This window comes from Toxoplasma gondii, chromosome X (genome assembly GCF_000006565.2).
Source record: "Toxoplasma gondii ME49 chromosome X, whole genome shotgun sequence".
Classification (NCBI taxonomy): domain Eukaryota; phylum Apicomplexa; class Conoidasida; order Eucoccidiorida; family Sarcocystidae; genus Toxoplasma; species Toxoplasma gondii.
The window spans coordinates 5,983,943-6,005,351 of record NC_031478.1 but is presented as its reverse complement, the minus strand read 5'-3'; the positions used below and the strand labels follow the sequence as shown (position 1 = coordinate 6,005,351).

General features: G+C 50.3%; 3 protein-coding genes across 3 annotated transcripts; all 3 read left to right on the top strand.

Annotated features, from left to right (window-relative positions):
* Position 1: 1 nt before the first annotated feature.
* TGME49_237585 (hypothetical protein) lies at positions 2-6,332 on the top strand (the record flags this gene model as incomplete). The annotated part of the gene is made up of 3 exons (XM_018780500.1): positions 2-2,088; positions 2,577-3,418; positions 4,288-6,332. The coding sequence occupies 3 exons, from the start codon at positions 2-4 to the stop codon at positions 5,118-5,120; spliced, it is 3,762 nt and encodes a 1,253-aa protein (XP_018635755.1). The 3' UTR covers positions 5,121-6,332.
* Positions 6,333-6,691: 359 nt separating this feature from the next.
* Positions 6,692-14,343, top strand: TGME49_237570 (leucine carboxyl methyltransferase). Its single transcript, XM_002369058.2, has 13 exons — positions 6,692-7,894; positions 8,562-8,827; positions 9,074-9,150; positions 9,434-9,486; positions 10,081-10,142; positions 10,752-10,819; positions 11,070-11,133; positions 11,511-11,573; positions 12,088-12,135; positions 12,485-12,546; positions 12,896-12,989; positions 13,501-13,587; positions 14,024-14,343. The coding sequence occupies exons 1-13, from the start codon at positions 7,564-7,566 to the stop codon at positions 14,096-14,098; spliced, it is 1,350 nt and encodes a 449-aa protein (XP_002369099.1). The 5' UTR covers positions 6,692-7,563; the 3' UTR covers positions 14,099-14,343.
* Positions 14,344-15,627: 1,284 nt separating this feature from the next.
* ISCU (iron-sulfur cluster protein ISCU) lies at positions 15,628-19,354 on the top strand. Its single transcript, XM_002369057.2, has 4 exons — positions 15,628-16,212; positions 16,682-16,773; positions 17,278-17,425; positions 17,898-19,354. Exons 1-4 carry the CDS (start codon positions 15,972-15,974, stop codon positions 18,074-18,076), a joined length of 660 nt encoding a protein of 219 aa, XP_002369098.1. The 5' UTR covers positions 15,628-15,971; the 3' UTR covers positions 18,077-19,354.
* The last annotated feature ends 2,055 nt before the right edge of the window (positions 19,355-21,409 follow it).

The following is a 21,409-nucleotide window of genomic DNA, read 5'->3' as shown; positions in this document are numbered from 1 at the left end:
AATGGGGCAGCTCCGGCTACCGTCAGGAAAACAGCGATGTAAATCCGTTTTTTCCCTCCAACAATTCTTTATTATTGGAGTCTTTGGCGCAATTTTAGTCAAACACGGAGTGGGCGTACAGACCGCTCGTGTAGGAGGTAGAACGTATATGCCCCGCTTGTCCTGGGATTTCTACAAGCTCCCTGTGGGCAACCATACAGTTGGATGGGGAAAGGGGGTCCTCCGTGGCCAGCAATACTTTATTCCTAAGCACTCTGGTACCTCCCTGCCGGTAATTTTGCCGATAGGAACGCAGTATATGGAGGCTTCGAAGGAATTGGTAGTGGGAATTCAGTCTTGTCCAGCTCTGACACAGCTTGAACTACACAACCGCCAGGATATTGATGAATCCACTGCGAAGTTTGGAGACGACAGGGGCGTTGGGGCAAAGCCTTTGGCTCTGCACTGTGAAATTTTCCTTTACAAGTATGACGCACGCACAGGGAACCATGTTGCTACATTTAGGTCTGTCTTTGACGGGGGAGGCAGGGGAACTGTGATGGGCTTCTACGTCAATGAGCCCAAAAATGAACACTGTCCCGAAGCCAGCAACACGGTTTTGCTGTGGTATTGGGGTCAGTGGGTTTCAAAGAGCATGTCAATATGCACAGCTCAAGAGAAGTCGTATTTTCGTACAAACGGCCCTAGTGGCGCAGAAGAAGACCTGATTGATGGACGGAGCTACCGTCTCGCATTCGGTGGGACCGACGATGAAGTGCGGCGAAATGCACACCTCACAACTGCTTACCACCTTCCTCAAGGTGTTAAGCTGTGCAGGCAGAAAACGAAAGAAAAAGACTGGGGTACTCGTCCCGACCCAGAAAGGAATGTTCGAGCAATGGACCTTGAGTTCATTTCCTCAGACTGCATTGCGCTGGCTAATACAGCGATGCTCCCTTTGATGTCTGTCTCCTGCGAAGAAGTGCCGTTTGATCCCGCTGTTCCCCTGGGACGAATCATTCTCACAAGCTTACCTTTCGACACGACAAACCCAAATTTGTACCAGCCGAGCCGCGATTGGTCGACGTTCAACGTGAATGCCAAAGCTATATATCGAGGCACGCGCGTTGTGCTGCCGAGGAGCAGATTCCGTTCCAAGGTGATTCGTAAGGAGCATGTCGTTGACGGCTACAACTACTTCATGGCTTATTACCATATGGTGGCTGACGAGAAAACTAACTATCCTTGGAAATCTTGCGCCGTTAGTGAGGTTATGATTCGGCCATTGCGGATCGCCCATCATCCCCTTTCATGCGCCAGATGCGAAGATTTCGGATACAGCTACACTAATCGCTCTTCCGGTTTACTCGTTTTCTGGTGCATTGACTCTCTCACTTCGTCGGCGGATCTCGGTCCTGGCCTTGTACTCAACGAAATAACTGTTGACAAGCGTTCTGTCACGTTTCTTCTGCATCACGATGCGAAGTTGCCTGCTTCCCAGCCCTACAAAACCAACAGCTTGTATAATTGGTACCGCGACGTAAACGTGATTTCCCGGCCCGGATCAGATACTATCTATGCTTTCTACATCTGCGACATGTACCCGAATCTTGAGGATTTCCGGTTTGGGCCTGTTGCGAGCTCTTCTATTTTGTGGGGCACGTTCAAGAACACCGCAACGTCCGTGAACCAGACGCCAGCACGGGGACGTCCCATTATCAGCGAAGTCTTTTCGCCGGAGCTGAACAGCCTATCTGTCGTCCTTGTTGACCCAGCCGAAGAGTTGTTCATGCTTCTCTTTGAAAACGCGATTGACCAGGTTTTCAACGGAATTCTCTTTACCGCCAAAAACGGTGGAGAAATTCTCGAAGGTGCTGACCTACTGCTGCCTGACAGCGCGCCGCAAGCGTACGACAGCGCGGCTTACGGAACTCGTTTCGAATCCAGTTTCGATAATGTTGCATACAAAATCCAGCTTTCCCCCGAGAGCGCTGGCAGTTTTCACGCACGAACACTCAAGGCTCCCCCGCTGCCAGATGCATCGGCGAAGTCGTTTTCCCATTTCCATAGGATCCGGGCGTCAATATTTGAGGCTGCCTGTGACGGGAGGTGAGCGCGACACCATCGGACGAGGAACAACAGACGCAGAAGAGGTTTAGTCTTTTCAGGGTGGATGTATATAGTACCACAAGTGTCCGTCATTGGCATCCTTCGCTTTCTAGCAGTGGGGACGCGAATGTTAAAGGAACCCCACCACAGTAGATAAACAAAAGGATGGGTAAATTACAGGCACACCAGGCATCCCTCGTTCCAGTCTGATGGTTATCTGCAACCCCGTGTACGGGTCTCCCTCAGAAAGCGATCCATTCACTAGAATGCAAGAACCGCATAGAATTGCCCTACTCAGTATCTGGGTGTTTGCACTCGAGATGATTGGGGAAATGGTGTGCATCATGATTTTGAGATCGAACGATGAGAAAGATAACGAGGCGTGCCTGCTCAGCGCATCGCAGACAACCCACCGAACCAGACAAAAGGAGCAGCAGCAGGTGCCTGGAGACCAGTATTGGTTTCTGTTTGCGTTTGTTTTTTCTCAGTTGGCTTCCTCCTCTTCGGGATGCGTCATGTACACCTGCCTGTTACAAATTCCAGACTTTCCGGACCAAAATCGAAACTTCCGTTAACGCAAACTGTCCTTGGAAAGACGGCACTCTTCGTGCAGTTCCGTGTTCCTCCTCTGGTTGCAGCTGGGCCGAATTTGCTGTAACGGATCCAGGTCTGGAAGCTTCAGTCGACCGGAATGTCCGAACGGCAGGAGCTACGTTCTTCCCGGGTAGCCTCTCCCCTGTTACATTCGATCTTAAACGGATTTCTGACATCACAGAGGTGCTCCTTGTCTTCAATGAAACAATAATCGGCCCTCAGTTTGACGTTGAGATCTCCTTTTTGAATGGCCTTGGGCAGGAGTTCAGCGTGACACGGATTGCAACTGGTGGCAACCAGTTTCCTGTTGACTTCCCGTTCGACCGAACATACGTTAGGAATTGCTCCTGGAACGAACCCTGCGCGCAGAAGTTCCGGCACACGAACACCGGAAGTGTTGTAAAGGCTTCGAACATGCAGGTGTATGGGGTACAAGGCATTGGCATTGTTTACCACGGGGGTGACCATCAGGTGGAATTGCTAGAAATAAGTGTGAAGGGTCGTCAAGAGTTGCTTGAATGCCCTGGCCACGGCTTCTTTTCCAACCAGGGCAGATGTCCACCCCCATCGAATATCCTGATTCCTGCTGAGCTGGAGGATTTAGACTGCCAAGGATTTTGGACAGAATGGACTACATGCGACCACTTCTGTCGAAAATTGAGGTTCTTCTCCCGCTCTCGAGATCCATTACCAGGAGGCAAGCCCTGCCCTTTTGTTGAGCACATGGCATGCAATGGTGAGGAACAACACGCTGCACGCCATCGGAAGAACTCCATGCACGTTGAAGAGGCACACTCCTAAAGGGAGAACCAGTGGTTGTGGAGGAGAAGTGAATATGCGAGAGTTGGCGCAAATCCAGTTGTTGGTTCCCAAGTGCATTTCTTCAGTCAACTAGATCACCCGCGTTCTAGAGAGGTCGCCTAGTCTTTAATGAGAAAATAACTTTTTCCGGGAGACATTAGACTCGAGTCATCCTGTTCCCTGTTTCTTATATACACGTAATTCGAGAGGAGACACTTTGGTGGGCGGCTACTATTCCACTAGGTTTATAGCAGTCTACCAGTGTGCGCTATGACAATTCGGGCAGAGGAGAGCAAATGCAGTGAAGCCCAACCTCCCCTTCTTGACTTGACACATTTTAGTACTGGGAAAGGCCTGAGTACAGATGAGTCAGGTGTCTGTCCTTAACTGGCACACACTTTCTCCCAAGAAAGATTCTCTTCAGCCTCATAAAATCAGCGCTAACAACTATGCCTCACTTTTGCTACAATCCTTAGCTCTATACGGGGACCGATCCGGTCCCAGCATAGTTACGTTGCTGATGGACATGAGGAATGCATGTCCCTTTTACACGTATCACAAGTGTAGGGCGTGTGCAGCAGAGCCCCATCGCTTCTTACACTGTTCACGCGCTTATTGTATCCTCCGCTACAACCCTTGCCATACACACCTGTGAGACCGAAGCCCCTCTTGTTGGTGTTATTCAGCCAAGAACCAAACGAAGACGCCGCAAAATACGTTCGTTCTTACACCAGCTGCTGCACAGAAGCATCCTGTGACGTCATTCGTGTTGAGGGTTGTGCATGTGGTTTTGCCGAACCCCAGAAGGGCGTTACTGTAACGTGAACGATGAGAAGTTCGCCTCCGTCCTGGATAATTTCAAAGACCGAAGTTGCGAGTACGAAGTAGGCGAGTGGTCGGACTGCGTGAACTGTCGCGAGCTGAGATACACGCACATTCTCACCCAGGCAGCACGGCGAGGCGATCCGTGTCCAGCGGAGCTAATAGAGACACGCTTTTGCAATTCACAGTGCGAAAAACTGTTCGCAGAGGGTTCCAGTTCATCGACGTCCAGTAGCACCAGCACAAGCACCACTTCAAGCTCTTCTTCATCCGTGACGTCGACCCGCCATACCCAACCGAAGACAGTGACGGGAACCACGTCGTCAAACACCGAGAGCCTCAGTGAGTACATTGCGACGGGCATCATGGCAGCTAACGCCTTGTTCTTTGTCCTCGTGCTCGGAGCCGGTGTCTGCTGCCTCGTGCGGAAGTCGAGAAGATTTCAGAGAAGCCTCGAAGCACGCCGTAACATGATTCAGCTAAAGAAGGACATCTACCATGCGAAAACGTCTGCTGCTCTTATCGCGGCCGCAGAAGCAACGGCATCCCACAGCAAAGAGACCCACGGCCTTCCACTCAAAGGGAACCCTCTGCCAGAAGAAGAGAAGTCTTTGCCAGCGAAAGAGGAGCCTTTGCCACAGGAGATGAAACGTCCCGGCATTACCGTGGCGGAGAGAAAAACAAAGAAAGCTGACCAGCTGTCTTGTCCTCGAGGTAGAAGAACACTCTTTCCGAAATCAGACCTAGACACTGGCGAATACGAAACAGATCCAGTGCTAGGGCAGCCACCCGCGGCAGTAGAAAGTACTCGTTAGGCCTGACTTTGGAAGACCTAAATACCCCTGACCTTGGGAGTTCCTGGTCATGACAAGCCAGTGTGAGGGAATTAATGCGTGACAGCGTCGGTGTAATATTTCAGATCGCAACATATTTCCATCCCATGTATGACAAACGGTGAAACTGGGACGTGTGGTCAGCTATACAAAAAAGCCGAAGTAAACAGGTCTCTCAAAAACAACCTGTAAACAACCAGGAACATGTGCGTGAAGTGCGTGTCCGCGGAGTGAGTTAAGAGTGTTTCAGCACATACAGCCTTGTTTCGGATAGATGCGGATCGATGAAACGAGGAGAGGAAGAATGGCTGAACTGTGAGTCTTCTCACCTTGTGTGGCGGGACACCATGCACAGTGCGAGGACTCCGAACGCTCCGAACAGCTGCGGATACACTCTCCAGGTCTCTGAGCTTTTTTGAGAAAGCGTTTCTGTCCATTTCTCGAGGTTGTCCTTTGTTAATGAAAGTAAGCCTGGTAGTAATACGTTCAATATGTGTGAAGAGTCTGCCGTGCGAAGGAACGAAGATGTGTGTAGTGCCGATTTTCGAAATGACACGAATACGCGCAGTGGCTCTGGTTTGTGGCACCACCAAAGCGGTGTTTCTGCTCTATTAGCTGCATGAGAATGAACATTGTTCTCCTGGTTCTGCTCTGGCCACGAATAAGAGGGAGGGGATTTTCAGGACTGAAGGATTGAAGGGCGGCCAGGCATCGCCATGCTCGAGCACTGAAGCAACCATGATTTCGTTGTGACGCTTTCGCCTGGGTACTACTTCGTTTGTTTTCCTGTCATGAGTACGGCTGTTTCACTAGAGTTCGCCTCCAGACTCTAAAACCCTGTATGTAGCGAGAATGGCACCTTCCTGCGGTACCCGTCTAGACGATATGCTGGCTTCAACCTGGTATTGTACTTCGGTGCATCGCGATCAAGAGCTTGCAGTTATCCATGGGTAGGTCTGCAGATATACGAGTCTGCAGGTAAATTCGGCTTTCGCATGTTTTCTGCAGCTGCTCTCAAGAGACCAGCTGCGACAACTTGCGGCCTGTCGACCGTCGTAACAGGGTAAAGCCGCACGCGTTATCTAGCGGCCATCAGATCTTGACTATTCACTGAACTCCGTGTTGATGGACTTCATGGCCAGCAATGAACTTTGTATGCATCTTTTTCGCCTCTTGGATACTGCTTGATTCGCGTACTGCTCTTGCCCAGTCGAGGGTGGCACCTGCTACCAGTTGGAACTGCATTGGTTGTGCGGGCACAGCGACCGAGCAACGCCTGTCTTCGACAACTCAAAACAGCGCCATCTGGCCTGTCGAGACCGCACTTCGCATTCATCACCGAATCTTTTCCTCGCACTAGCGGAGACCACCAGAGAATGCACTGGTTTCCCCCTGTCTGTTAGCGAAAACAAAATGCTCTGTGCTGCCGTCCTGCGACGCGTGTTGAGCCGTCCTTGCGAGTGCCTGCCAGTGGCGGCATGCAACGGGAGCATGCATGTTCGCTGACTCTGCTGGGAGTTCGATGCTCCGTTTTTCCGTTCTTGGTTTAACGCGTTCTGCTGAGATTCGCGCGTTGTTTTGTGTTTCCCAACAAGCTTTCGGATGGTACCTTAGTCTGCTGTTTTTACGGAGCACTGAGAGATTCTGAAAGGGTGGTAACGCCAAGTCAAGTGCCCTTTTCCTTCGTGCTCCGAACCTCCTAGCAGGGTAATGTTCTGCTCAGGATTTCGTTGTGGCGTTTCACTTACCCTCCACTCCCTCGTCCATCCCGAGAGATCAGAGAATCATCCTCAATGTAGCCTCGGGAACACACATCTCCCGGAGGGTACACTCCACCGTGTGTCTGCGGTCCCGGCACGAGTGGCCTCCAGCTGATCCGGCTTCTGACCCACGGAAGCGCGTCGAATTCCCGGATTGAACAGAATATACCCCCGTTAACATCCTAACTCCAGAATAGCGTCTGCAGGTAGCAATTACCTCACGTTTTGGGTGGGGACTTTTCGTCCATTTCCCATAGCTGCACTGTAATATGCCCTGTCTCCCTTGTCCCGTCTCACATCGCTCGTAGGTGGCGGCCCTTTTTCTCTCCCTACAAAGTTGTCATTCTTGTCATCTTCCTATGTGCGGAGTTCTCTGCAGACATTCTGGACGGTTTGAAGGCGTTTCTGCTGGACAACACCGGTGTGTCGAGCGAGACTCTCGCTGATGAACTGCTCTGTCCGGCCTCCACTCTGCTTCAGCTGCATACCGTTTCGCGGCCGTGTTCATTTCCCCGAGAGCTGCGGTCTGCTTCTTCGTCAATTCGTCCTCCCTCTCCTTCGGGTGGTGCACGTTATTTTGGAAGAAGGCCTGCAGTGTCTTTATCGTGGGCGTGAATGAGTCGCGTGTCTCAGTGATCAGTCACGCCCGAGCACACGAGATAATTATGTCGTCTTATTTATCGTCTCCCCCTTCGCAGGGGAGACCAAGACAACCGCCATCTGCTCGTCCCTTCAATGCGGCCTTCTTCCTTCAGCAGGAAAACTCACCAGCCAGAGGCCCTGACCCGTATGCTACGCCTGTCCAGGGCAACCAACAGCCTGAAAGGCAACTCCCTCCCTTGTGTCTGTACAGCAGCGAAGACTCAGCACTTCAGGCCACTACAGATGACGCTGCAAGCAGCAAGCTGAGTGCTGTTCTTCTGAACTATTACCGGGACGATTCGCTCCCCTTCTTCGTCAAAAAGCGAACGCGACGCGCACCACTCATCAATCGAGGTCAGCCTTCGTAGGCTTACTAAGACACCAAACACACATCTTCAGCGATCTGCTTTTAAAATGCCAGATGCCTGCATGCCTCGAGAGCTCATCGTTCAAACGCCTTTACGATAACCTCCCTGTTCGTGTTCAGAAAACGCCCTTTGAAACCGCTTACACTTTCATCTGTTAGCGTATTTATGTAGATATAGGAATACATCATTATACATATATAACTATACATATATATGAATATATATATATATATCCGTATCATATCTATATATATATATATATACACGTATCAGGACGAAGGGGAACCAGGCAGTCTTTCTGCCCCAAGAGGAAGGGGTCCACACTAAAGAGAAAAATTCCTCTATTCCCGACCTGCAAATCCCAAACGAACGGGAGTTGCTGTCTCAGCTGCCTGTATCCGGTGAGGAGGTCACGCACTTGTGTGCTTAACGGAATCTGCAACGTTTTTGGGGTCACGAGTTCCAGTGCCAGTCAAAGAAGAGAGGCTGTTCCTCCATAGGTCTCAGGAAAGGATGCCAGAGGGTCGTGCGGCAATCCTCGCAATGTTACGGGCATTGAGGCAAGTGCACAGAAAGCGGTGTCACATTATCGGCTTTTCATGACTCTTGTAGTGGTCGCGTTTAGTTGCCGCCTTCTCCGTTTCCCTATTTAGGCTACTTTTCCCGCGTCGCGGCGATTCGCCAGCTCCTCGCCATTTTCGTCGACGATGTGTGCTCCCAGTACAGAGATATGTCCAGTCTCTACCGCAGTCAAAGCCAGCCGCCGAGTTCTTCAGTCTTTTTGTCTGCTGTGGAGATAGAAAGACGCGCTGCTGGATACGAAAAAGGTCCTCTTCCGACTGAGTGGCCCATTGACAATCCACCCGTTCAATTCGTAAATTTCGGCGCCGGCATGGACACCTTGTACTTCTGGCTGGCTGTAAGTCCACCTGGCCGCCGTCGGCTACAGATCTGTGCATCGCTTTGGGTATAGGGCCGAAGAGCACAGGCGAAGGCAATCGGCTTTGTGTCTCCAGACAGAAAACCGTGGAGATGCGTGTGTCTGTAGCGCGGGCCTTTTGGACGGTCTGTCGTGTCGAGTTCATCCGCGAGCGAGAGTGTTGGATAGAGCTGAAGGACGTTGACTTTATTGGTGGACATGTGCGGGGCTGAATCTGTTCTGTAGGAACGGTATAAAAACATAAAGGTGTTCGAAGTGGACTTCAGCGAGGTGGCTGCAGTCAAAGAATGCATCCTGCGCCAGTAAGAGAAACGCAGAAAGCAGGAGCAGAGTCTAGACACCTCGCCTGGCGTGCGAGGCGTGGAGTGGCTTGTTTCAGTCTTCGTAGTCGCTTTGCCGCACACAGGAGACAGAAGAACGTGCTTTTTTTCGTAGGGGATCCGGTCTTTCTAGTTGAAACGTTTGCCGATGTGTCTAAAGTGCCGAGACCTACCTTCGTCTCCAGCGGTCTCAAGAGGACACTCAGATCGCAGAGAGGCAGCTGCACTCTGTGCTGTCGCTTCTGTCTCTTTGTGTCTCGTTCAGCAACCCCGATCTCTGGAAGAAGATCGCGCCTTCCTCGCCCGCCGACTTTCATAGTAAGACCCGTTGCCTCAGCAGCGTCTCTGGCAGAGAACCCACTGCAATTTATTCTCTATTTCCCAGCGCCGTAGAAAAGTTGCTGTCTGTGTAGTGCTTCTTGCGTCGAGGCGTCACCTGGCGCCCGAGGGTGTGCTGACGTGCTCCTGGACGAACACAGGCATGTCGCGACACTGATTTCGTCGAGACACAGAAAGCGAGACACTGCGTGTTGTGTGGTTGGAAACAGCAACAAAGACTGAAGTGTGTCTCAGCACTCGACTTGTGAATGCTTAGGAGAATTGTTATGGCAAGGAGCGCGTGCGTGTTTAGCGGTCCTGAAAACTGTGGACTGTCCACTGACCAGACCTCGTCCGTACGTCCTGTTTTGACCTCGTATGCATGCCGACTTCCTACTACCTCGCGTATGCACCAGTTCCCGAGATGTGCAACGTCTTCGTAAGATGTAACGTCTCCACCGTTCATTCGTGGCTCGGTGTATGTACACCGAGGCAACGAAGTCGAGACACGCCTGTTCTGGGGGATAACCATCACTCAAGAGCTCCTAAGGTTTCGCTTCCTCTGCGTTCGTTTCCCTGCTTCTCTCTCTGCAGGTGTCGCTGCAGAGAGCCATGCGGGAGAGGGTGTCGGCCTCAACACGGGAAAATATGCTTTGGTGAGAACCCGCCGGTCGCGACGTGTCTGTTCTCTCTGAGGGGCGAACGAGTCACAGAAGAAAATGTGCAACTAGAAGATGCACTCCGGAGACTGTTTTTCCTGTGTCGAGACACTGTGGAAGCCAGAGACGGAAGCGCTGCTCCGTCCCCCCATTGTTGTCTGTGTCGCACTGTGGCCCTGGACATCTGTGCCAATCTGTCGAGGAGGAAGGTCGAGCTTCGGGGAAGCATCCGCTTCTTTCCCCGTGCGGCGGTCAGGAAAGCCCGACGAGCCTTCCGACACAGAGATATCCAGAGGTGGCGTGCTGTTGTTTTTTGGAGGGCCAGACACGCGGTGGACTTACCTTTGCGCAGCTGCGTATCATGACACAGTTCAAGAGACCTGTTGGTGTGAGTTGGGTGGACTTCCCGTTGCGTCCTTGTCTTCTGTCCAAGCTTATTTAGCGTGGTGCGTCCGCACGCTGGTTTTCAGACAAACCCTCAAAAACGTGGACGAGCACGCGCATTTATGGTTTCGCCGTGGATCCCAGTGGACCAAGGGGACACTGCAGAGGGTCAGACACATGTGGAACACGAACGAGAAACTGTTTTTCATCTTCTTTGTTCAGATCGGAGCTGACCTGCGAGATGTACAGAGTGTCGAGTCAGCCCTGAAGAAGAAGGGATTTCGCGACGAGTAAGACACGCGGTGCACGGGTTGTTTTTTTAAGAAACAAGAGGGGAGGGCGGGATGGGGAAGGGGAGGTTTTGGATTTCACCGAGTTCTTTCCGTGCTAGCCGGCAGCTCGCCACCGATTCCGTGCGTGTTGTGGCCAGACAGTTTTCAATCAGGGAGAAATTCTAACGCAGCCTGTGTCTGGTTGAATTCTGCGTTGCTCGAGTGCCGCTTTCTCGCTGACCGTCCTGCTTGGTTTTCTGGCTTGCAGCCTGCCAACGTTCTTCCTCAGCGAATGCGTTCTCGTCTACATGAACACTCCTGAAGCCGACGCGGTAAGGCTTCGTGGGAGCATCTCTGTCACTGGCTTCGAGAAGTGAACCTCTTTCTCTACACTTGCAACACCTGGGGTTGCGATCGTGGATCTATTTCTCACGGGCTTGTCAAACTAGCAGATGGGTGCTCTAAACCTCTCAGCCACCGATGAAATGTACCCGTCAATACAGTGTGAAAAAAGTACCTGTCAAGGTTTGTAGCGTTCCGTATCCTGCGTACAAAGCCGGTATCAACAATGTAGAGAGCGTTTCTGGGCCTTCGGAGGAACCCTGGAAATTATGTAGAAAACTGCACTGTCGTACGAGTCGGTGGCGGGGTTCGCCCGTGGCGCGTTTCCTCGCATTTACATTGTTGCGTTTTTCTTCTCTGCTGACAGGTCCTCCGCTGGGCTGCCAAAGCCGTGAAATCCGCTCCCAGTGTCGTGGCGGTGTACGAACAGGTAACAGAGAAAACAGTGGACAGGGGCGCGAATGGCTGTGTGTCTCTGTGGAAAATGCCCCTGCGGAGGCACACTGAATATGGATTTCCTCCAGAAAGCATATTCTTTTTGTCGGAAGGAATCGTGTCTCTTTGTCCAATACTAGTTTTTAACTACTGTACAAAGCAGGGGTGTTCCGCGTGACTCTGGGATGCTAAGCCCCGCCTAGCCTGTCCGTCGGTGGGGGGAGGGGGGGAGAAGGGGAAGGATGTACAGAGAACTTGGCAATCCTTCTTTCCACTCACACCAGTGAAATTCTAGGGACTACACATCATTTTCATTGTCGCAGCTTTCATAGATATGCGAGAGAGATAGGTAGCTCCTAGGTCTGTGCGCTAGCTGCCACAAGCGTGTTTGGAGGACGGAACTGAGTTTGCTTCCGCGGATCCGTGTTCATGCAACCATGGGGTGTTTGAATGAGCAGACAACAGGCATGCAATACCGTCACACTCTCTGCGACTCGTGTGTTTTTCAGTTGAACCCGGATGACGCGTTTGGCCGAACCATGGTGAAAAACCTGCAGGTTAGTCTCGATAGAACGGGGCAGAAAGAGCATGGTGTCAGTCTATTCTTTTGTGTGTAGAAACACACAAGTGTATAGTAGGAGACACCCACATCCCCACCTGCTGCCGATGTCGAGTGCGGAGTGTGACTGGCATTTTACATTCCAGGTGTCCGTCTGTGTGGTGAAATACGTGTGTAGGGGAATTTCGTGTATATTCGCGTAGACACCTGTGGATGCCATTGTGAGCATTGGGTTTAAGTTGTCACTGGTCACTGTACAGCCATGCAGATGAATCCGTTTCGACGTGAGTGTTCACTTGGATGTTTTCGTAAGAGGAACCTTGTCAACGGTATTGGTGGGCCTACAGACGCGCGGTTGTCCCCTCATGACCATCTTCGACTACCCAACTCTCCAGGCACAGAAGCAGAGGTAGGATCCGGGGTTCCGATCACACAATGTCGGGTTTCGGCTGTTCGCGGGGATAAAGACGGCAACTTGTAGGGTCTTTGCATACCGTGGTTATCTTCCTCTTGAAGATATCGACTCAGCGTTGCTAGGGCGTGCTTGTGTGCTCGGAGACGTAAACGTTTCTATAACTCGAACAATATGTGTCGGTGTTGAGACTGTCTCAGCAGCTAGATGCCGACGGGAAGGCGCAGGCGAGTAGAAGAGACAGAAGTCGATTTTTTCGTTGCCGTCTTCGTGTGAACGATTGAGCAGTTGCATTTATTTTCTCTTTCAGTCTTATGGTCGCTTGCTGTCCATCGCTGTCTTTCAGATATATCAACCTCGGCTGGTCCGCCTCGTCCGTGGCTGATATGAACACGGTGTACGACAAGTTTTTGCCCCGGGAGGAGACGCAACGCGTCCAGGTAGGTTCAGACAAGTGGGGAGCAAAGGCCTCATGCATGCGTTCGTCCAGTTTTTCTTATCGTTTCGAAAGTACTTCAGACGCAGCTTGAGGGCTTCTTGACTTTACCTCGGTATATAATTGCCTTAGCACTTCCTCGGGTGGAGACAGCTACGAGATGCAATCGATCATCGGTTTCAGCCGGGAGAACTTTTGTTTCTCCTTTCGCGCAGAACCACAAAAAGCGGTGACTATTTTCGTGATTATGGGAGCCCCATTTATCTAACAAAGAATACGAGGCGTTTAAGTCAAAAGTTCTTCGTCGCGAAAGTGGAATTTCATAGTCACAGGCTAAAGATGTTGAGTCGTACTTGCACAAGGATCGCTGCGGCGCTTGCTTAGAAGAAACAACTGCTTGTGTGAACCGATGCGTGGAGAAATTTTGCTCGTTTCATGTCCCTCGTTTTGGCTTTTCCTCGTATTTCTCTTCTCCCGTTTTGGATTTTTCCACCGCGTGTGCTCCATCCTTTCAGCGGCTGGAACTGTTTGATGAACTGGAGGAATGGCGACTGATTCAGGCTCACTACTCGATTGCGGTCGCTGTCAGTGACCCTGTGCAGGTAGGCGAAGAACGCAGTGGGGCAGAGTTCTCAAAGGGGGAGTGTTTACCGTGTAAGTGTTAGAAGGGCATCTTTGTGCTGTCGAGACGGCACAACGTTAGCGTTTTTTGCATGCATGTCAGACCTGGTGTTCTGCAGCAGGAAGGCAGTTTTGGGCGTTTGACCGGCGATGGCTGCGTCGGAGGCAGAAGGCCGGGGCAGGCAGAATGGTACGGGAATAGAGGAAGAATCGACAGTTGTGAAGAGTTCGTCGAGTTCAGACTTTACTGGTCTTGAGATTTTGCTGAAAGGCGTTCTGGAGAGAAGAAGCCAACGAAAGAAAACGTGCAATGGAGACAGACCGAGCTCGCCTTGGCCTGGTGACGCCTGTAGGTTTGCTGAAGACAGGGATGTGGCAACGATGAAATAACTTTCGTCTCTTTGTTTCTGCGTGCAGTGTGAACATGGACGAAATGGCAACGAGAAGATGACCCTGCCGCGCCTGAAGCAGATCTACGAAGGCATGAATTAAGAAGTCCACTTGGTTCCACACTCAAATTGTTTGTCCTCGTGGCACCTCATGGGCCAGATGAAGGGAAGAGTGCATTTCATTTGGTGTGATGTCTTATATTCTGTCTCGTTCATGAGATGCCAAGTGTGTACGGAGGGGTTTTCGAGCTACTGACTGCAGATGGCCACGGCTAACTGATTGGAGTCCTCTGTTTCTGTGAATTGAGATTCTTTCCTCCGACTCCTTGGAAGCCGCGCTTTTGTGTCAACCGCGCGTTGGTGCGCCACGTCGCACAGAAGGCCACAACACCTTAGAATACGTTATGTGGTCCCTAGCAGCAGTGCGAGCCTACTAGCGGGACGTTTGCGTCCTTCTGGAGATTCAGAGTCCCTGGGTCTTTTCGGTGTTATTCAGAAATCAATTCGATTCCGAAGTGACCAGCCACACACCAACAGCACACGCTCAAAATTTGCGACTTCCTAGTACATTTCAAAACCATAAAGGAAGTGCCAACGAGACACCTAGGAGGGTTCCCATACACTTAGATATGTTGTATCCTCCTGTTTATACACACACGTCTGTCTACATACATATAGATGTATATGGTAAAAAGTTGTAAGAAGCAATAGCGCATGTCTATGCTCTTTCACTGGCATGTTGCAAAACCCAGGATAAGCTGCAGTCACTGATTCGAATAAGCCTCACTCGAGCTTTCAGCCCGAGTGTTCGACGTTAGCAAACAAAATTAACAAATGTCTAGCATCCAGCCATAAAGAAACATGTGCTCCGGTATTTCGGGTATTGCCTGTGCTAAAAGTCTGGGAATCTGCGTGAAACACAGAAATGACATCTAGGGCTTTCTTCTTGATACAGCATTGGCCAAAAAATGTCTGCGCAAAAATTCGTTCACAACGAGCTCCCCAGAAAGCCCTCATTCGTGACGTGGAAGCCTATCTCTGGCACTAGCAGACAACTGCGTACTCTCTTACAAGCTTGGATTCTTGAGATGTTTTCGAACATGTGGGGAGGATCCAGAAGTGCAAGCACTCGTGAGAAACGCGAGTCTGAAATGTCTTTGTCTGCCTTCATAGTCTGTTGGTAAGTCTCTTGGAAATTTCCATTCTGTAAAACAAGTGCCCCCCGCACTGTCCTGCCCCTGGCTGCAATGTCTGTGAAAAGTGCGTTTGTAAACAGCGGAACTGGATACGTCTCCTAGTACGTGACACTGTAAATAGACTAAAGCAGTTTAGATGTCCGTATCCTATCTGTTCTGCTCAGTCAAGCAAGCGTAAATGCGTTTATAGTTGGCAGATTTTCTGCGGAGCTGTCGGAGGCTGACGAAGTAGCTCCTTTCGAAAGCAAATGGGGTTAACCCCACTTTTAGATACTTACCGAGGCGAAAGTTATTCTTAACCAAAGATTGATACGAGTTGACAAAAAAGTAATCAAAACCCGATGTCTTCTCAACAAAAAATAACAAGGGCAATACCTTGTGGGAGACCTGACTCTCACACCGCGGTCCGTGTCAGCGCACCGTAGCGCAAATGGATGCGTAAAGTTCTTTTCCGAATTCCAACAGGGAAGCCTATCAGCTGTTGAAAGAGTTTAACTAACGTTGACACGCTTCACTCCATTATATGTTGTTCAGGCAAAAAGAGGAGTTTCTCAACTCACTTTGATTCCTTGTCGTCGCACCGGCAGTGTCGCTTTGAGGGACCCTTTTCGTACGTCGAGCATGTGTTTTTCTTCTTTACCCAGTGCAAACATTTTCTAACCTCAATCTTCAATCGTTTCTCTCGCAAATTTCCCGTGCGAAACTTCCGTTTTCGGCATTCTTTTGGCGTCTGTCGTCTCTAGATCCACTTGTCTCAGAACTGCGGGCAATCAATCACCCATGGCGCTGGCACGCGTTCGACCGCTCTTTTGCACAGCAGAAAAATGGACTTTTCATCAGAGTCAGAGGCGCTTCGTTGCTCTTGCCAGCCCCTGCTTCCTCTCTACCGCTTATGGCGCAGGTGTGAGCGCATTCGCAAAAACATCGCAGTTGCAAGGCTTTCCTCGATTGGGTGGCCAGCAGCAACTGCGACGGTACAGCAAAAAAGTCCACGAGCATTTCTTCAACCCCAAAAATGCAGGTATGGAAAATCCCAGATATGCATGCTCGTGTTACGTTTGCCTGTTGTTCGTGTATTTATGGAAAGTACACCAATATTACGAAATGTATAGGTATGCAAGCATCTTTTGTGCATTCAGTGCCGCAATGATAGCGGCGACACCGGTGGGCAGCACGACTCCCTGAAGACGCGCCGAAACGAATTTTGCCGCCATGGGTTCGTGTCTACCTGTAAAGAAGTTTCCGAGACAACGCACGTTTTACATGTTTTGGTACATCTGCGTAGTTCTGTATATTCACCTCGTCATGCCTGTGACTTCATCCCTGGGAGTCTGACTGTGAGGCTGACTGCTTTCCCTCCCCACGTCCGACGGGGTTCGAAGAAATGTCCAGCTGCAGTTAGCACCATGAGAATCTGGAGGCTGAATCATTTTCGGGTTTGTTCTTAGAACTAGATTCGTTGGTTTTGTGGTGTCTATTGTTTTCACCAGGCGCTTTTGACCTTTCCGACCCTGAGACTAGGTCCAAGGTCGGGACGGCGGTTGTTGGCAAGGCGGCTTGCGGCGACGTTATCAAGCTTCAGGTGCGCCTTACCGTGCGCCTCTTCGTCGTCTAAATAAGAGAACTCCTTGTCTATAATTGACGCTTCGGCTGTCTGCGTTTTCTTTCGATGGCGTTAAGGGCGCGGGTGGCGGAAAGATGCAGCGATGTGGTTGTTACCGTAGATCAGGCAGATTGTTTCGATTGTCTATCCGTCGTGTACCTCTAGCTTTTGAGGTCCTCAACTGGAGTGGTCCCGAAACTCTACCACAATGAAGCTAATTACACATCATCTGCGTAGGGTGTGCTGTGTTGTTTCATGTTTGCTCATATACGTGTGTATAATATATATATATATATATATAATGTTGGAAAGTATGCGTGTGCCTACAAACGTACATGTAGGGATGAACAGACAGGTAAGTTTGGATGCACCGAGTTGAGAATCGTAGTATGACTGCTTTGTCAAAAGGTGCAGATAAAAATTCGCGGACGGGACAAACAGAAAAGCCTATAGTGACATGCTCTGGGTTTTGTCCTGCATTAGGTGCTAGTCGAAGATGGCAAGATCAGAGATGCGCGTTTCAAGACATTCGGTTGCGGGAGTGCGATTGCCTCTTCATCCTACGCCACGGAACTCATCAAGGGCAAGACATGCGATGACGCCCTTAAGCTGAAAAACACGGACATTGCCGGTATGTTGAAAGTGCATGTCTGGTTTGAGGACGCGAATCGATCTTTAAGCACTTGAAAAGCAGAGTATCAGCTATCGTTAAACAAACTCGCCATGGGACATTTTGGTTGGAGAGAAGGCGTAGCATTCTTCGTTTTCGAGTTCGCGTGGGGATGGGTGTCCGTTCCGGATTCTTTCTTAGGCTGTTGGTTCGTGTTTTTATGCCGCTGGGGATGTATGTGTGGTGGATCAGTTAGTTCCACTCTCCGTATTCTTCTACGCCTATCTGTTTGTGTAAGTGCATGTCGAAATGGGTATCGACACCTTCTCATGGAAAGAGGCACACGACCCTGCGCGTTTACACGTTTTACCGTGTGCAGTGTCGAAGCGCGTATGAGCTGTTTCGTCCTAAACAGTGCTGAAGTCTTAGATGCCAGTTCGCAAGGGCGGTTGTCCATAACATCCTGCGTTTCTGTGCCTCTGCGTGCGTGCAGAGTATCTCAACTTGCCTCCTGTTAAGGTCCACTGCAGTCTATTGGCGGAAGACGCAGTCCGCCACGCTATTTTGGACTACCAAAAGAAGCAGAAGACAACCCAAGTGTCTGGATCTTCCACTATGGATAGAAGTGCAGGCGAGCAGGAGCAAGCCGCATCCGCTGCACCTGCCCAGTAGTTGGTGGGGCGTGACACAAACGAATGACACTGCGCATGTGTGTCGCGAAAACAGGTTTTCCGTAACCGAAAGAAACCCCCCTTCTGACAGTATGGCAATACCGAGATCCTCGACTCCGAATGCAGGACATGGGCAGTTCGCCCTGGGATGGAGAGGCTTTCTAGGATTTAGGTGGGTCTTGACGGGGGAGACCAAGGATAAAATGAAAAAGACGGATCATGTGTAGAAGTATCAAACGGAGTTTTCGAGTGTTTTGCTGCTTCTTGTGCGGAGGGGGGGTTGCGAGTGAGCTTGTCGGGGAATTTTGCGTATAATGGGGTGTTCTAGGAGTTCGTCGAAGCCTGCCACTGTGGCCGGTTCCTCGTGAGAGAAGAGCTATTTTGTAAAGGGCGAAGCAGCACGGCTGTGGTGGATTTTTTTATGGCATGTGGTGCGTGGTCGTATTCTTGGGCCAAATAGGAGAGCTGTCAGCGCCAATCATCCCGCGTGTAGCTTATCTGCCTCTTCACGATCTTCTATTCTGGTGCAGAGCGCCCTAAAAGATGTGAGCACGCCTAAAATCGCAGCGCCCATACTTTGATTTATTAAAGCTACATTTATGTAGGAATTCATATATATGTATATATCTGTTTTCATACGCATGGGATTGTGTAGGTATTTGCGCCCGTATCGATCTCTCTGCATATCCGTCTCTATGTCTGCGTAATATGCACACATACGCATACGGCTGGGTGCATGTAGCTTTCATTTTGTGCTGGTGCAGAATACATTTACATACATATATGTATGCACATACATGCATACCACCTGTTTACGACTACGTGAGCAGAGGCGACTGATGACGTGACCACGGCGAACTGGTTGGTCCGTGGTCACCTTTCTTACTAGCGACCAGGTGTATTGATTTTGCCGGTGGGTTCACTTGTGGCTGCTGAGGAACCAGGGAAGGCGTCGGACGTTTTATGGGGCCGACGTGAAGGTCGTCTCTTGCATCGCTGTTAGACTAAAATGCCGGGCTGTTCCTTGTGACTACCAGATTTTGGCGGCGCCTTTTCGTCGCTTTCAGCAGCTATACTTTCGCACAAGTTTGCGACAGGTAACTGCAGTGTTCAGAGCTTGGTAAACGGGATTTTTTTTTCTGTAAGATACATGCTGAATGCATGCCATGTACCATGAACATTTTGCGGCCCGCTACGGGGCAACGGTGTTGCGCGAGATTCAGAGACTCTCCTGCAATCTTTGCAGTTCTGAAACTGCATCAGGACTACTCATTACGCCTTTTCGCAACTCCATGAAAAATCAATTCTACCTCTAAATACTCACTAGGCTGACGAACCATGTTCACCTGCCACTTTACTCAGCCGTGTTGCCTCACCAGAGGCTTTAAAGGTTTCACGCATGCATTTGTGAAGTGACTTTTGTTGCCACTTGTAGCAGAATATATGTTGCTGCCGCTGAGGAATGAACAGACGCAGTCACGTCAGTGCCGAATAATGGCGACGGGAGCAACGTCTTTTTCATTCAAGAGCAGATACCGTAAGAGTAATTCCTTTAGTTTCTACCGGTGTGTTTTGAGAAATTTTGAATACCAGGTTCCGTGACGCTCCCGCAGAAATAACAACCACGGGAATTTGTGCAGGAGTGAGATAGTATACAACAGGGGTTCGTAAGGCGGAATTACCGGCTAGTCGTGAGATTTGGGTAAGGTAAAACTTTCTGGTTACACGGTGTAATGTTTTAGGTCTTGCGTGCATAGCATCCTGCATTTGTGGTCGAAAGTTCGCGCATCCACCGCCACCATCTTATCGGAACACAGGAGGGCATTGGCTCCTGTCTGTTCTCCTTGCACACAATTACGTCTAACAAAGCTGCCACCCCAAAAAAGTGTTTTTGAGCCAACTCTGCGCGGCTTCTTTCTGTGAAGACGTTACATCTCCGAAGGCTACGGAGGAGTGCTTTTTAAAAGCCGTCGCACACGGGGGACTGGTGCAATTTGGTGGAAGTTCCGCCTCGACAGCTGCTTTGACGTGCACGGACGGCCACTTCTATTTTCGTGAGTGGAGACGACTTGCTGCTCGGGCAAATCCGTATTCTCCAACGAATCACGTGATCCACTTCACGTTGGTCCTTTTACCACCCGCCTCCTGTGTTCCTCGTACCGCCCATGTCGAGAAGCAGTGAAGACTCTTTGTTGTAGACACCGATGCAATACAAAACCGACCATCTATTGTCAGTTCATAGCTGTAGAAGAAGAAAGTGAAACTGAGCAACATCGACGTTTTGAGGGCTTGTGGGGCCTTAAGTGCACCTTAAAGGCATGACGGTGGAGTGCTGGTAAATATGTAGTTGAAGTGTGTCCATATGACATGCTTTATAACGACCATGTGTTCATTAAAAGATTCTCCTGTCTACGGGCTAGACTCTAGGACTTAAGTCACGATTCCACTGGGGTAATGGCGGGAACGTGCAATCGCTTTGTTGTTTGGCGAAGCCGAGGTGCGCATAAAGCGCACCGGAAGTGGTACCCGCTTGGCGGCTTACAACTTCGCTTTGTTGAAACACCTCGACGAGGAATATAAGTACAAAGACTGCGGTCTGACGGCGCATTTTGGTTCTAGGGTTGTATTCCTCGGAATGACCAACCATTTTATTGATTGGCAGATGTTGCCACCAAAGTGTTTTTGCCTTTGTGTGTCACTGCTCCTCAGTTTCAGCCACCCTGGTCGCGGACTTTAAGTCCGTCCAAAAGAGCAAGCAGTTGGAAAGAAACAGCCACGATCCTGAGGTACAATAATCCGCTTATCGAGAAAAGCAGAAGAATCTAGGGGACTGCCGGACTTTCTCTTGGATGGTTCTGCCAGCCAGTTTCACCGTCTTGATACAGATAACGAGCTTGGTCTTGGGGCTACACCTTGTCCCGAGACGCGGATTGTGTCAGCTACGTCAGCTAGAATGCATACAGATAACTGGACTTTCGAACAGGCGAAAAGTGCTTCAGGACATCCCCCTGTTTTTTACGGAATTCCATAATCGTATTGCCCTGCCGAGGATGTGGTGCTGAACTCATTACGATTCAAGACCGTCATCGATGGAGCTCACGCTATTCGCGCATATACCTGTTCAAGATTCTCGACGTCGGAATAAGTCACCTGTCTGAGTAATCGCTGTGTCCGTCTTCTCCGCAGAAATTGTGGGTGGTCACCGATACCGGGTGCTTCTTACTTCCTGTCCCCCTCCTCTCCCAAACGTTTATTCGCTCTCATGTAGATAGCTGTTGCGCACGAGATGGCGCATAGTTTGGTAAAAGACAGCTGACTGAGCATAGCAACCACG